At 38.5% G+C, this 15,058-nt stretch overlaps 1 protein-coding gene across 1 annotated transcript; it reads right to left on the bottom strand.

Moving 5' to 3' along the window:
* Positions 1-7,727: 7,727 nt before the first annotated feature.
* arl4d (ADP-ribosylation factor-like 4D) lies at positions 7,728-14,421 on the bottom strand. Its single transcript, XM_041815919.1, has 2 exons — positions 14,298-14,421; positions 7,728-9,078 (listed from the first exon to the last, which is right to left on the bottom strand). The coding sequence occupies exon 2, from the start codon at positions 8,978-8,980 to the stop codon at positions 8,375-8,377; it is 606 nt and encodes a 201-aa protein (XP_041671853.1). The 5' UTR covers positions 8,981-9,078; positions 14,298-14,421; the 3' UTR covers positions 7,728-8,374.
* Between the last annotated feature and the right edge of the window lie 637 nt (positions 14,422-15,058).

The following is a 15,058-nucleotide window of genomic DNA, read 5'->3' as shown; positions in this document are numbered from 1 at the left end:
CTCATGGACCCACCACCGGGTGGATGACAATAGATTCAGGCAAGCTTTATTACAGTTGGTAGTGAATAATTTTCAATTCAGTAGGGCTTTCATACTGTTTTTGGTGCTCTGGCACTAGCAAGCATAGCATTATCAACAGGCTAATGTTACTGACCGTATCTTCAAGACTCAACAACATTGCCTGGATTAATAACGGTTTTACTTCCCAGAATTTCAGCACATTTCCAGCTCTTAGAACAAGAAGAAGTTGTCTCAGCACAGAGCCTCCACGTAACCTTTCAAAGCAGATGGAGCCGCCCGTTTCCATGTTTCTCACTGGCTAATTCATCTTGCAAAGCTCCCATCTGAACAGTTTGGGCCTGGTTAGAAAGTGACAGGACCAATCAGCATCGAGGGACAGTGGCGCGGCGGAGTTGTGACATACGCAAGCAGCGACAAGAGGCCAGTGCAATTATGGCGGAAGACATTAGCGTGGATGCTGCTAAAGCGCAAGTTTTATCAGAACTTGACAACATTTCCACGTTAAAAGAAGAACAAAGAACAGCAGTGAGTTGTTTTAAAAAACAACAGAAGTCATGTACTGACACGTCTACAGCCACCATGGTTTGTGTTATGCAGTTATCTATGGAGGTTACTCCTCTGTAGCAGCTACGACGTCACGTTTTGTTGCTCTGATTGGCCCGCAAAGATGTGACAGACAGAATGTTCATCCAATCACCCTCTAATTTTTCTTTCAAAGGCTCTGCCCTTTCCCAAATTCCGTCTATGAGAGGTTTTCGAGATGGAAGTGTGACACATATCCATCTGGCGTGTCAGGTTAGCCTCCACTCTAAGCATTTTGGTTCTTGTTTTTACATATGCTGTTACAGTTCAAAGAGTTACCGTGTTGACTGATGACCTTTAGCACCTTGTGTGTGATTGCCGTTGTTATACCAAATGCTTGTCACATAAATTGCACCAATATTGCTAGCCAATTGGCTAGCTTGGCCTTCTTGAGACTCTGTAGCAGCACCTTTGTGAGGCCTCTGTGGAAAGTGTCGAGGGTCTTTTTTGATTCGTGGCTTACCGGTTTAACCCACATCCTCTTTGAGTCCTATTATTCCTAAGCCTTTTTTCCTCCCATTTATTCATAATTTTATCCACACTTTGTTATTTTGTTTTTTTTTCCTTGTGTTTCTAATTTAATTCTTGTGTATAGATTCATTTTACTTTTAACCTTTTATATTTCCTATTTTGTTATTTACACATAACTTAAGTGGTTTCATCCTCTCTGTCATTGGCTAGTTAATAATGACTCATTTATTGATTTCATTTATTTATTTATGTTTGCACAAAAAAAGAATTACAATTGTTTGTACAGCTTTCACAAGGAAAGTACATAGACTCATTATAATGTAGCATCCATGTAGAAACATTTTTTTTTGTTATAGTTACTAATTATGATAATGAATGAAAGTACTTTCAAAGTTGCAATGAGATTTTTCAGTGAGATTATTCCCTCTACTGGAGCCAGCCACAAGGTGGCGATTGAGATATTTTAGCTTCATATTTCTGGAGCCCTCTTTATGTCGATTACTGAGTTCAGTGCTAATATGCTGTGTCATTATTGGCCAAAAACTCGGTGCAGGAAACAGATTTTCTGTGAAGATTCTAAGAGTGGGAACCTACTTTCAAAGAGCCTCAAGTGGAAAATTGATGCAAGAAACTTCAAGTTTAATCTTGATAACAATAAGTGTGTGTTTACCATGATAAATTACAGAAATAATAGTGTGCTACTTGTCTGGTAAGCCTCAAGGTTCAAGGTTTTACTCAAATTCAACAATACTATGCCATTTAAACTTAAATTTTCATCCTGATGTAGCCAAGTTTAGGCTAAACAAAATAAACCAATTGCTTACTGTGAAATTTCAAGCCTTAAAGCTTAAAACTGATATTTAACAACCCAATATTACAGCTAAATCCAGTATTAATGCAGTTAATGGTTCAGGCTGCTGCAGAGAGCATGTCCCATTATAATCTTGCTTGTAACTCCACAGCTCATGTCAGTTTTTGAAGTGAACATGACGCAACACAAGGGTTATTTATTCTCATATGGAAATGTTCAGCCTGTACTGGCTTTATGCCACATGATTCCAGGCATACACCTGGTTGTGTGCGATTTCTGCGTCTAATCCTCGACACACAATCCTGGAGGCCTTCCTGTTCCGTGTCTCTCTTGTCAGCCACAATTACACTTAAAACAGAGAGAGACACGGCAGACATGTAAGGGAACGGAGAGGCGGCTACGTATGTGACAGAAACATGCACAGAAATACAAAAAGAGGACAGGAAGAGAGACATCACACGTGCAGCTCCCACTGGATGGATCACGCTTTCAAACCAGTGAGTCAATCAAGAGTGCATGAAACTGTCAGCACTTCTCCTCGGCTGAAACCGGCCTTTTACACCTTCAGCCGAATATATTCAGCTGATCGATGCCTCCACATGCCTGCAGTGTGTAGGGAAAAAAAAAAACACCAAATCGTGATGCTAATTTATTCAGAGACCAGCTGCTGTGTCAAGATGATTCTGCAAAAGACAACCTTGAAAGTTTTTAATGAGCTCACCGTGGTTGAAAACAGGGACAGCAGCGAGGTCACAGTGGTCAGGACGAGAGCGTATGCGTCACTAACTCTTTTATATGATGATATGTGCATGCATTTGTGTCTGGTCCTTCCTCTCAGAAAGGCAAAAAGAGCATCAGGAGGCCTCTTTGCAGGTAACAAGACATTATCTCATCATGTCAGAGGAGACGAATGCACAGCAGGAGAGCACAAACACATGAGAGTGAAAGATATATGGGCCAACAATGAGCGACCTTTAGATTGGACCTTGTTTAATTATATCAGATCCTTTTTGAGCTGAGAAAGCTTAGAGAAGTAAGTCGATTTAGAGGTTTTAAACATTTAAAACACCTGCACAATTGCTACAAATAGGTTTAATCAGCTCTGCTGCTCATGAAGCAATGCAGCAGGAATAATTAGTCGCTTGTCAAACTTTGAAACCTTTGTTCAGTATCGATCTGATGTCATATTACTTAAGCAGTCTTTTGAAGCCAGTCCAGAGCGTTCACCATGATGAAAACACAGCTCGAAACAGAAAAAAAGCCCAGTTCAAAGTGCTGATCAGAGGTGTTTCCTTGTAACATTCCCATGTTACTATGAAGGTTGTGGAGCCGTTAAAGGAGGAAGAAGTGATTCATTCTCTGTGATATCTTTGGGGAAGGTAATAGAAGCATTACAGAGCCATAAACAGGATCACCGGAGCCAATGGGGGCTTGCAGGGCAGTGTTTGCATGCCTCGACGTTCTGTAATGGTTACATGTATTGTGAACTGACGAACAGGGGGAGGCAGTATCATGCTGTTGGGGTTTCACTGTGCAATTCTCAACACAAAAAAGGAGGGACTTTGTTATGGTATGGCTGCAGAAATGCAATGTGAAAACACCCAAAGAGGTGGCACTGAAGTGGGTCTCAAGCCTCCTGATAAGCAGCTACAGCACGCTGGCTAACATCTGTATCAGCCACACCCGTTATTATGTGTAATTTGTATCCATCTTAAAACCAAAACAGGTGTCTTATTGAGAAAATTCTGTCCCTGTACATTGTGTGCCCATAAAACGAACACTCCTGACCAATATCATTTATGGACCAGGCTGTGAACATGCTTATTTCTGCTGTTAAAATGGGCATGTTAATATGGAGTGTGTATGTGGCTTCTTGAGTTTCTGCAGCCAGCCTCTAGTGGACATTTGAGGAACTGCAGTTTTACATGCTAGCATTGGTGTCATTTTCCAACCACAGAAATTGTGTGGTACTAACATTTAAGCAGAGGTGGAGAGTAACTAATTACATTGACTCAAATTACTGTAACTCAGTACGTTTTTTTAGCACTTGTACTTTTTTGAGTATATTTTGAAATTAGTACTTCTACTCAACTAAATTTAAACCTGCGTAAGTGTTTTTCTACTTACTCTTGTACTTTTTCCATATCTGTTGACTACTCAGAAGCACATAGAGAGAGAGCGATTCAACATTGCAATCCAAACTCCTCACTCTTGCACCATGAGTGAAGTTATTCACTGAGCTAGAGTTCAAGCCTTTAGACAAGAAAAGAGGGCCCATCACAGCCATCAAGGCACGCGAGACTGTAGTGCACATTTTCTATAAGGAAAGTGTGGAAAACTGTAAAAATCAGTATTATATCTGCAAATCATTTTACAAAGTGTAAAACTGCTTATTCCAGGGCATCATTTTATTTGCAACAGAAGCACTAAATGGGCTCATGGTGACCCCCTAAACTCCACATACTCCCTGTTACAGGTGTACAGTGCTTTTCTCTAACCAACCCAGTCTGCCATCAAAAGCTGAGCCCCCCAAGACCCACATGAAAAAGAGTGGTACGTTGTCAAAAATCAATTCTGATTTTAATTTTTCCATTGATTAAACCCTTAGAAAATAAATCTGCATGTTTTTCTTACCAAAAGGCTTCTGTTTAAAGTATTTAATGTTTTATCATGATCTTTGTCAATATAAGGACGGAGCCTCCCTGCCCGCCTGAGACCTTCTGCCTTTCACTGTAGTGAGTGATATCATGGTAGTCATATGACTGCAAGAGGTCAATGCAAGGATGTTTTTTTCCTGATGCTGAAAAAAAACAATCGAGGCATAAAATAATGAACAATCAAAGCAGATTTGGCCTGTTCATGCAGCCTTAAATTGTTATTCTTGCTGCAAATACACAGAGATATTATTCCTTTGAAAAACAAACCCTCAAGTGAGACTGTGATTATCATGGGGTATAAAATATACAAACAGGGGTCTAAGCTGCTGTCATGATGAGTTATTACTTAATAAAAATGCTCTACCACTTATTTGATAAACCTCTTTATTGTTTTTCAGTGTTGAAGGCAGTGTATGAGCGGTGCAGTGAAGCAGAACATCTGCTGGTGAGGGCCTCAGGTGGTTTCAGTCCCACATGTTCACACGACAGGGCTAACCCCCCCACACCACACCCCCCACCCCACCCCACCTCTGAACCACCTCACTGCTAATTGATCCAATTACAGTGTCAGCAGCTGGCGGACTCGAAGGCTAGGAGCAGAAGAAATGGATTGCGTTGGCCTCAGTGGGGGGTGACGGGTGGGAGTGGCTCTCTGACAGCCTGATTTGCTGATTCAACCCTGAATAAGGGGGAGGGTCAACGATCCAGACGTCTACATTTAGAAGCAGGTTCTTTAATAGATCAACAGATGCCTGCTTCCTTATATCCTGATATGTTTATCTCATTTTATTTTGTCTCAACCAACTCCTGGTGAATAGATTCAGCTCTTCAGTGTTTGTACACTCTGATGTGTTCACATACCTCCTATCTCTGCAGGTTTGATGGTGGGTTTCTCATAAAACATGGTGCATTCTAAAATCTTTAACCTTTTCTATCTGCTGCTTTTTTTCCAGGACAGTAAAGAAGTTTCTTTTATTCACAAGGATGGAAATATTTCACTAAAATTTTAGTTCCAGCTGACTTAAATTTAGACTAGTGAGAGCTATCTAAATGTGTCGATTATGGGTCACAAACTCAAGACAGTGCTAAAAATGTACTACAAAGAGAAACTGAAGATTTCCAGATGACAAAATATGGGTGCAAGTAACTGAATAAGTTGAAAATGTACTCTTCTATATATTTCCAATACTTTTAGCTCATTTTTTGGTCTCCACCATCTCCCAAGTAGAATATGTCCCTTGGAGGACATCCTTTCTAACAGTTACCACAGCTGAAGTGTGTCGAGCTTTTGGTGGATTCTAATGGCCACTTTAAGGCAATTTTGCCCCCTTTGACCCATGTTTTGCAACTTCCAACCCATTGTGACACTTTTTAAACCTTTTCTACCTGTTTTTTCACCCATCTTTGCCACTTTTCCTTGGATACCAATTTTTTTAGCAGAGTTTTGTCACTTTTTTAACTCATTTTCACCACTTTTCCCTGCCTCTTTTGCCTCTTGTAACGCTTTTCTGCCACCTAACCAATTGTTGATTTCCACCAATCTTTGCCTCTTTTGAGTGAGTTTTTGCCACTTTTAACCCATTTTGACCCATATTGACACTTTTGGTGCATTTGCTCTGTTTTTATACATTAAAACCAATGTTGCCACCTTTTGACTCCTTTTCATCACATTTTCTACAATTTTTTGCCCCTATTTGCCCCTATTCCTTTCCTAACCATTTTGCCCTTCTTCCATTTTTACCCACTTCTGCAACATTTAGCCTGTTTTTGCTATTTTCTGCATTTTTTTTTTGCCACTTTCAACCCATTTATGATACTTTTTCCTGCCCATTTTTGACCATTTTAAACAGTTTTACCACCTTTGGACCCATGTAACAACTTTTTGTACCCATGTTGGCCCCTTTTTCTATCCATGTTTGCCTCTTTATCCATTTTTCCCATTTTTGCCACTTTCAACGAGTTTTTCTGCTAACTTGGACCCATTTTTGCCTTTTCAAAACATTTTTTGCCACTTTTAACCCTTTTTACCTCTTTTGACCAAGTTTTTTCAACTTTCAACCCCTGTCAGCACTTTTTTTCTACCCATTTTTGCTCTTATTTTTAAACTTTTAAAACCACTTTGCCACCTTTTTACCCCTTTTTCCACTTTTTACTAGTTTTAGCTCTATTTTTAAACCAAATTTTGCCAACATTTAACACCTTTTCACCTGTTTTTCCTGCCCATTTTTTGCTCTTTTTGCCTCTCTATCCATTTTTTTACCTGTTTTTGCCACTTTCAATGAGTTTTCTGCTACTTTGGACCCATTTTTGCCTTTTTAAACATTTTTTGCCACTTTCAACCCACATTGGCCACTCTGTAACCCCTTTTCACCCTTTTCAACCACTTTTCTGCACGATTCCTGCCCTTATCTGATGTTTATATGACATTTTTGCCACTTCATAACCCATATTCACCGCTTCTTTTCCTGCCTATTTATGCTACGTTTTACCCATTTTTGCAATGTAATAATTGACAATTATTACATTTTCCCTTAAGTTGTCTCTGTTGTTTCTGCTTTATTTTCTGGATTTCTGACTATTTTGCTTATTGTAGCCTTGCTATGGAGTCTGACATTACTTTCTAAATGGTTGTTATTCCCAAAAATAAAGGAGGTTGTCAGTTTGAAGAGGATTAAACTGTACTACAGCAAAAAATAAATAATTTTAAAAACATTTTTTATTGCTTTGATAGGAGGGCTGATTATTCAGGTTCAAAATAAAATATGGTTTTCACAACTTTACCTCCATGGGCCCCCAGTTGGCTGGATCCCAAAAAGCTCTGCCCCTCTATGGGAAGCTTTGGAACCATTTCTCCCCTCGTACATGGGTAGAAAGGTGTCACCAGTGCTTAACTTTGAGCCATAAAAATCCCTGAAGTGCATTACTTGGAGGTTATTTTACAAGTTTAATCTGAAGTTGACACAAGCATGATGATAGAGACCTAAAACAAAAGATTTGTTTAATTAAAGTCAAAACAGTTAGCTAAAAACCCACTAAAATGCCTCTTCAGTAACTGTAGACAGTGTTTTTGTAGGTTTTCCACTGCAAAGCAATGTGGTCCTTTGTAAAATAGCAGATATTGATTATTGATTAAAGCATCCTCAGTTTGATTAAGAGCAAATAAAGACATGGATGTCCTGTACAGTGTTCAGATTTATTAATTATTCAGTGTTACAAAAAAAATGTACAACTGGTATAAACATTGTTAGTGTAACTGAAACTTAACCTCTGCGGCCATGGAGGGAAAGCACTTCGGATTACTGGTAGCATGGTGAAGAAATTTTAAAGTATTTGTGCTTCGTCACCACTAAACTCTGTTTCATTTCATGTGATTTACAAAAAAGTGGAATAAATATTAAGGAGAAGTAGTTAAGAGGAAAAAAGGAGATTAGTGAGACAGAATCTGTGCAATCTTGTGTAGGATTTCAGAGCGTTTGTATATTTCTCTTCTCTACGTTGATGCCACATTGATGTAAATTAGTCCTACAGCTAACAAGCAAACATCTTGTTATAATTCTTCTTTAAATCAAGATTAGAAAAGCACTTAGTGAGGACTAACTGCTATCATGGTTCCCTTTAAATCTATAGGTTTAGGTTTCAAAGGGCAGCTGCACGACTGTAGGACAAACAATATGTCAATACTGCTTCGGTTGTTATGAGCAAATCCATTTCTCCGACCCTGAGGCCGTTTGTAATTGTTGTTTAGTTGGCACAAATTGCTCTCCCATTAACCGGGACCATTAGGAGTGTCTCGACCGTGGATAAATCTCCTTCGCTAATGTCCTCAGTGAGTTCATCTCTTTCTGCTCCTGTTGTGCTTCACCATCTTCTTCCTCTTTAGGATCATCTCGTAAAGTTTCTCCAGGCCCGGCTGGAGTCCCTGACCGTCCACGGCGCTGCAGCTCTGCACGTGATGCAGCGTGTACGTGCTCAGTTCATGCACAGAGAGCAGCTTCTCAACCTCACTGACAGACAGCGCTGAATCCAGGTCCTGTTTGTTGGCTAGGATTAAAACAGGGACGCCCTGGTTCTCTGAGGTGCGGGTGATTTTGTGGAGCTCCACTTTGGCCTCCTCCATGCGCTCCAGCTCGGTCGAGTCCACGACAAAAACCATCCCATCCGTGCGGCGCGTGTAAGACTTCCACAGCGGCCGCAGCTTCTCCTGACCTCCCACGTCCCACACTTGGAAGTTTATCACCCGGGACGTCCCCACGGACACTTTTATCTTCTCTGTGTTGAAGCCTTTTGTCGGGATGGTGTTCACAAACTCCTTCAGCTTCAGGCGGTAGAGCAGAGAGGTTTTCCCGGCTGAGTCGAGCCCGATGACGACCACATGCAGGGATTGGAAGTTTGGCAGGAATGGCGTGTTGGGGGCCATCTCGGTCAGCTGGTTCCCCATGGCTGCAGCCAGAAATTCACACCTACTTAGGAGAGGTGACGGATCCCTGGTTTAATCCTCTTTTAGTATTCAGGCATTTGCTTCCTGTCCTCGGAGACCTTATCAAAACAAACAGACACATAGTTAGCATTTAATGAGGACACAATGGCAGCTGAAGGAATGTGAACGCTATCTTAATGCTATTTAGATTACAAAGAACAGATAAAAATAATCAGTGGGAGTACATTCCACAGTGGTGGATGTATCATCCTGTCACTCCTGACTAGAGCTGTTATATCGGGTTTTTAAGATATGTTGGTATGCTTTCCAAAGAGATTTAGGGTATAACTGTCAATTATATCAATATAAATAGTGTACATGTTAATTTGAAAAAGACAGCAGGCCTAACGCTCAGTAAAAAGATTGTTTACAGCAGCTTTTCCCAAATGGAAGTATGCAACAACCCAAATCAACCTCTATATTTTCATTTATAAACAGAGAATTTTGGTGCAATAACTTGTGTTTTCAGATGGTAAAATTACCAGGAAAGCCCTCGATGGGTCACATATTACAAGTAGCAAGCCACTGCTGTTCATATTGTTTTCCTCAGAAGGTCAGCTATGTTTGTTTCTAATATTATCTTTTTGAATGTACTTTGTGACCATGCAATCTCGTTTCTTGCAACACTAATGTCTCCAAGCACAGACATTTATAGAAGGCAAGCACTGTGTTTGACCTTCATGTGTCCCTTTGTACCGTTTTGGGACAACTTCATTTTCATCTGAACATCATTTTATGAGTTTTCAAGCCTCAGGCATGAGATTTGGCAACTTATTGTACTTTTATGGCATGTTAAGAAACGCTGTCTTAACTCATACCCATGTTTATAATACACTATGTACAAAAATCTCGACGTTTGTACCCCTAGTGTCCATTTCGGTCCCATCTACTTCCATTATAATTTGATTGTTTTTGATCCTGGAGCCATTAGACCATACAACATGCAGACAATAAATGCTGGGGGACTTCTCTTTAGTATTAGTTGTAATATTCCTTTAACTTGAAATGTGTCAAAATACCAGTTGAACACATTCATTTTTGCAGCAGCAGAGATTTTATACACACTATGCAATTATTTAAATGTCAGGGTTTCTAGTGTCAGTGTCAAAAGTCTTCCTTTTCGTGTTTTCTGTTTGTTTTTCTTAATCAAAAGAAGTGACATAAAATTATAATTCCCTTCAATAAAGCAATTGATAACAAATTTGCAATATGAGCAAAAATAACTGCAATTAGATTATTTTTGTAATCGTTCTGCCCTAGTTCATTCTATCTAATATTGATGAGGCTTTGCGTCAGTTCAAGGAAGTCATACCCCCAGCCACGATCAGCTGATACCAATTACTGCCTCCCAGCTCCCACAGCCAATCACAACTCTTTCTCTCAACACAGCGGTGTATTTAAGCCTTCTATGCCAAGGAAAACTGTTACTCCATTTTGGAATAAAACAGTTACATGTATGATAAGTGTGTTCCTGAATAAATGTAGTTTATAATATAGAATTATTTAGGCTATTGCTTGAATTGGTTGAAAAAATACACAAGATGAGGAACCTGATAGTAATTGCATATTAAGTCGCAATCGCAATATTTAGGAAAAAAATCGCAATTAGATTATGTGTATTGAAAATAACTCAATTTTTGTTGTTTTTCTCATCTAAAAAGCAGAGGGGTGCCATTACAGAACCTGGCAATTCAAGGGTTACATTTCTGAAAAGTTATGAATGTTTGACGTTTATGAGTTGCAAATGATTGGATTACAAAAATAAATAAAATAAGTTAAAAAAAAAAAACAAGTGTAATATTTTTATAGTATGAAATACTACGAGGTCTTTTTGATGAGTTCTAAATGCACAGTATGTAAAAATTTGCTGCCAGGGGTCCCTCAACCAGAACAATAGCACAATACGACAAATACAGACCAGCACTGCCCAGCTCCGCTGTTTCCCTTAATTAACAGGGTGCCTCATAAGGCGTATTTACTAAACAGAAAACTGCACGCTTGTTTGCTTTCATATATGTCTCATAATGAGAGAGAAATGCACTGAAAAGTGCACTTCCATGTTTGCGCTGGAAGCAGTCTCAGAATATGCATGTGCTCTGGGATCCAAGGATGCAGATGCCCTCTGGCGCCGCCTCCACACCTCCAGCATGAACTCGTTTAAGTGCATTTCTCCCACATCGTGAGAAATTTATGAATGAAAACAAAACATTAGTTTTCTCTTTAGAAAATACCTTATGAGGTGTCGTTTTATTGAACAGTCCATTCAGAATCATAAGTAGAATCTCATCCTGCCTTGTTTACTTTGCCAGTCTTTTTACTTGTAAAGCTCTTAACAGCCTTGCTCCCAGCTCCAGCTCTGACCGTTTAGCACCACAGGAGCAGACACGAACACTGACATCCTCAACAAAGGTCCTCTGGTCGTTCCCAATACCAGACTGAAAACAGAAGATCAGCTGAGGCAGTCATCTCTTTAAAATCTCTTCTTCAGACGTACTTTTAAAGGAGAGCCTTTCCTGATTTGATCTTCCCTTTGTAAATCCTTAAATACGCTGCCCTTCTTTTAGTTGAATTTTATGTCCCAATACATTCAATAATCTTCACTTTGCTCATGATCTTATGACCCACCTGTTTTTTGTCTTTGGCTTTGTTTTATTATTGCTGTCCTTGTAAAGCACTCTGTAACCTTGTTTTTGAAAAGTGCTTTATAAATAAAATGTATAATTATTTCTATTATTATTATTATTATTATTATAGTATTGAGGTGGGGGGTGAGGAAGTCTCCATAACAAGACTCATCCTCCTGTTACAATTCAAAAATTTAAGAATTTCCCAGCCTTTTGTAACTCTAGGAAATATTTCAGATACTTGAAGACCTCAATTTGAAAAAAAAAATACATATATACAACACAGGAATGGTCACGTTTTAAAATAATAGACATTCCAGTACAGAAATAGTACTTATTGTACCTCTACATTAAACACTGGCTGTTTTTTCCATTATAACATTTATCAAGTATTTCATGACTTCAAATATGACTTTAACTTCAATAATTGTTCTTTTATTTATGAAGTCTCTCTGAAGTACCTCTGTGGTCCAACCTTTAGGAATTAATAAACACAAAAGTAAAATCCTTATTTAGAAACACACAAGATTATCTATTTGAAAAGTTTGGTCTGAACAGGCTGCTATTATTTCATATCTTTAGAGGCCTTTTTTATGATTAAAAATCTAACTTTATTGACACCTGCATGACACCAGAGATATTCTAGACTCCCAATAACGGGCAATTTGTTGTTTTTATTGATCAGAAATTGCAGGGGGAAAAAAACTCTTTACAAACATTTTGGCAACAGTTAATATAACAAGGTCGCCAAATTTTCTGTAATCCTAAAAGCCATGTGTTTCCAATTGTTATTTATTTTTCAATTTATTTACCCTCTAGTCTAACAGAAAGGACCCTGCAGCAATAAAAGTAAAAATATGAAGAAATAAGAATATTTCAAAATGGTTAAATCCACACTCATAATCATACACCCATGACTGTAAACCCATGTCTGATTCAGTGACTGCATATTTTAAAACAGCTGCAATTGTCTTTCCTACGCAGTAAAGACATGTGCTCTTTAAAAAACAAAAAAAAACTATGATACAAGGCAGCATTTTAGGGTGTACAATTGCTGCTTTACCAGAGGTTCAACAGCCTTTGCCAAATATGCAAGCTTAGAGACGGGTTAACATGCAGCTTTCTACAGTTAAGCATCCATCAGAGATAGCATCAAAAGGTACGGAAAAGTAACAATCTTTGGTCAAATTTCAACTGAAATGAAGGAAAGACTGTCTGAACTGCACAATTACATTGGCAACTTTAGAAAAGAGGATGGAACTGGCTCAGGAGAGAAAATTGTTGTCTATATGGAAATGTTGCCAAAGTTTCTGTGCAACTTAGACAGTGGATATGAGTTTTTCTGCAGTTTAAGGCAATTAAAAATGAAAATGTGGCCAATATTGAGTACCCGGGACATTTATTTTTGTTCTTGTGGTTTTAAGCAGGTATCAGCATCGTTTTATTTCTACTAGAATTAAATCAAAGGTTATCATTCTTGTGTTACTGACTGTTCTCTTATTGACTTCCTATTTAGACACCAAGCCGCTTTTATTTTGAAAGAAAATAAAGAAACTTCAGATGGATTGATCATTAAACATGGAAAAAAGAACTTGCAATGGATTGTAAAAGAAATGTGTGATGACAAAAGGTGCAAATGACTTTTGCCTTGTCCACTGAGCTGATTTTTTAAAGTATAATGAGACATTAAGGAGCAGTGGTGGACTTATTTACATCACTGTGGCTGCAGAGACGCTGCAGTGGCTTAACTAAAGTGTACTGAAGAGGGGCAATAAAGCATGCAATTAAAAATGAATGCATTTATGCTGACAGCCCTAACAGACAAAACCACTGAGATATATCCTATATTGTCATTCCGTTAAAAGAAACAGATTTGATTTTCGCCCGTATTGCCCAGCCCTATTCCTGACCTAACATTTATCCAAACAGTGCATGCATACTTTATTAACTTCCCTGATAAATTATTCACACAGATCAATAATTGTCCTTGGTTTTTGGTGCCACATTACACAGAAAAACAACAGTTAATTGGGCTGCTGAGCTCTCCAGAGCTCGATCCTCTTAAGACAAGCTCAACCTAAAGGGCTTTTCTCGGGGCAGATTGATTTCATTGCAGTGGATGGATGATATGTATTCACTGCTGCCTATGAGGACTGCAGCAGCAGGACTAATCCGGTTGTTGTTGACATCCAGATACCCATCAAACAGCTGCTTCTGAACACTGTACAGTCACAGAAAGATATTAATTTTTCATTTATGAGCCCAAAACACAACATGTTTGATTAGAGCAATGTTTCTCAGCGATGTTCTTGTTTGTTGATGCAAAATGCACCGTCATGTTTTTGAATGCCTGCTCTTTTAACTTGGTTTTATTGCACTTTATTGCTTTAGGCAACAAGGAATCACAGCTTTCCGCTTCTCTTGCATAAAACTTACTCGTTTACTTTGAAACATGTAATTTCCATGATGTTTAAAGACTGCAAATAAATCAAAAAACTTGGAAATATCGCACCAAGAGCATGCAAGGTTAACTTTACAGGATGAACATACACAACGTAAGCTACTATTCATGTATACAGTTTAAAGACGTAGCTTGTTTTGACTAAATATATTAAAATGTAGTTTTAGAGCGTAGTTTTACTTGACGTTCTTACCTTTTCAATGCGTGGTGAAAATATTATCCACAGGAAATAAACATATCCATAGTTTCCCCGTAAACAAACGTCGTTAGTCCCGGTGGTCTCCTCTGCTCTCGTGCTCCTCTCCACCAGCTCTGAGTGAGTGAGGAGCTCCAGAGAGGCTCGAGCGCAGAGCAGCAGCTACAGCTCAGGTGACGTCACAGTCAACTGGACTGCTACTGCGCGCCCTCTGCTGGTCGATATACGAAATGCAACATCTGTACCATCTTCATGTATTTTCACTCCTCCAGTTAATTTATGGATGAATGGCTTTGAAAATAATGTGGGGTTTCTGCTTTACATTACGTTAGATATTTTAAAACTTTTTCCACACTAAAGAATGTAAATCATAAAAAATAAAAGTATGTACGATACAAAATATCTCCATTGACATGACATCAATTATACTCCCCTTTTTTATGATTCATTCATTTTTCTTAAAATAACAGTTTGCTGTTCTGCAGCTCTTGTCCTATCATAAACCATATAATAACAGATCAGATCATATCATATGGTGTCAAACTGTATCTTATCACATTGTATTATAGATTATAGTATTGTGTCAAATAATGTTGCATTGTATCATATTTTGGGAAGTTGTATTTTATATAGGGCTGTTAAAAGATTACTTTTTAAAATCACAATTAATCTCCAAATTTCTGTAAATTGCAATTATCTATTTTACATTTTAAACCATTTTCATGTCTTTTTGGATCTTTCTACTGTCTTAAACTAAG

Source organism: Cheilinus undulatus, linkage group 20, assembly GCF_018320785.1.
Source record: "Cheilinus undulatus linkage group 20, ASM1832078v1, whole genome shotgun sequence".
Classification (NCBI taxonomy): Eukaryota; Metazoa; Chordata; class Actinopteri; order Labriformes; family Labridae; genus Cheilinus; species Cheilinus undulatus.
The sequence above is the reverse complement of the archived record's forward strand: the minus strand, read 5'-3'. Positions and strand labels throughout refer to the sequence as shown.

What these genes read in the sequence shown, in the direction of transcription:
- arl4d (XM_041815919.1), bottom strand. Translation starts at nt 8,980, where the DNA reads ATGGGGAACCAGCTGACCGAGATGGCCCCCAACACGCCATTCCTGCCA.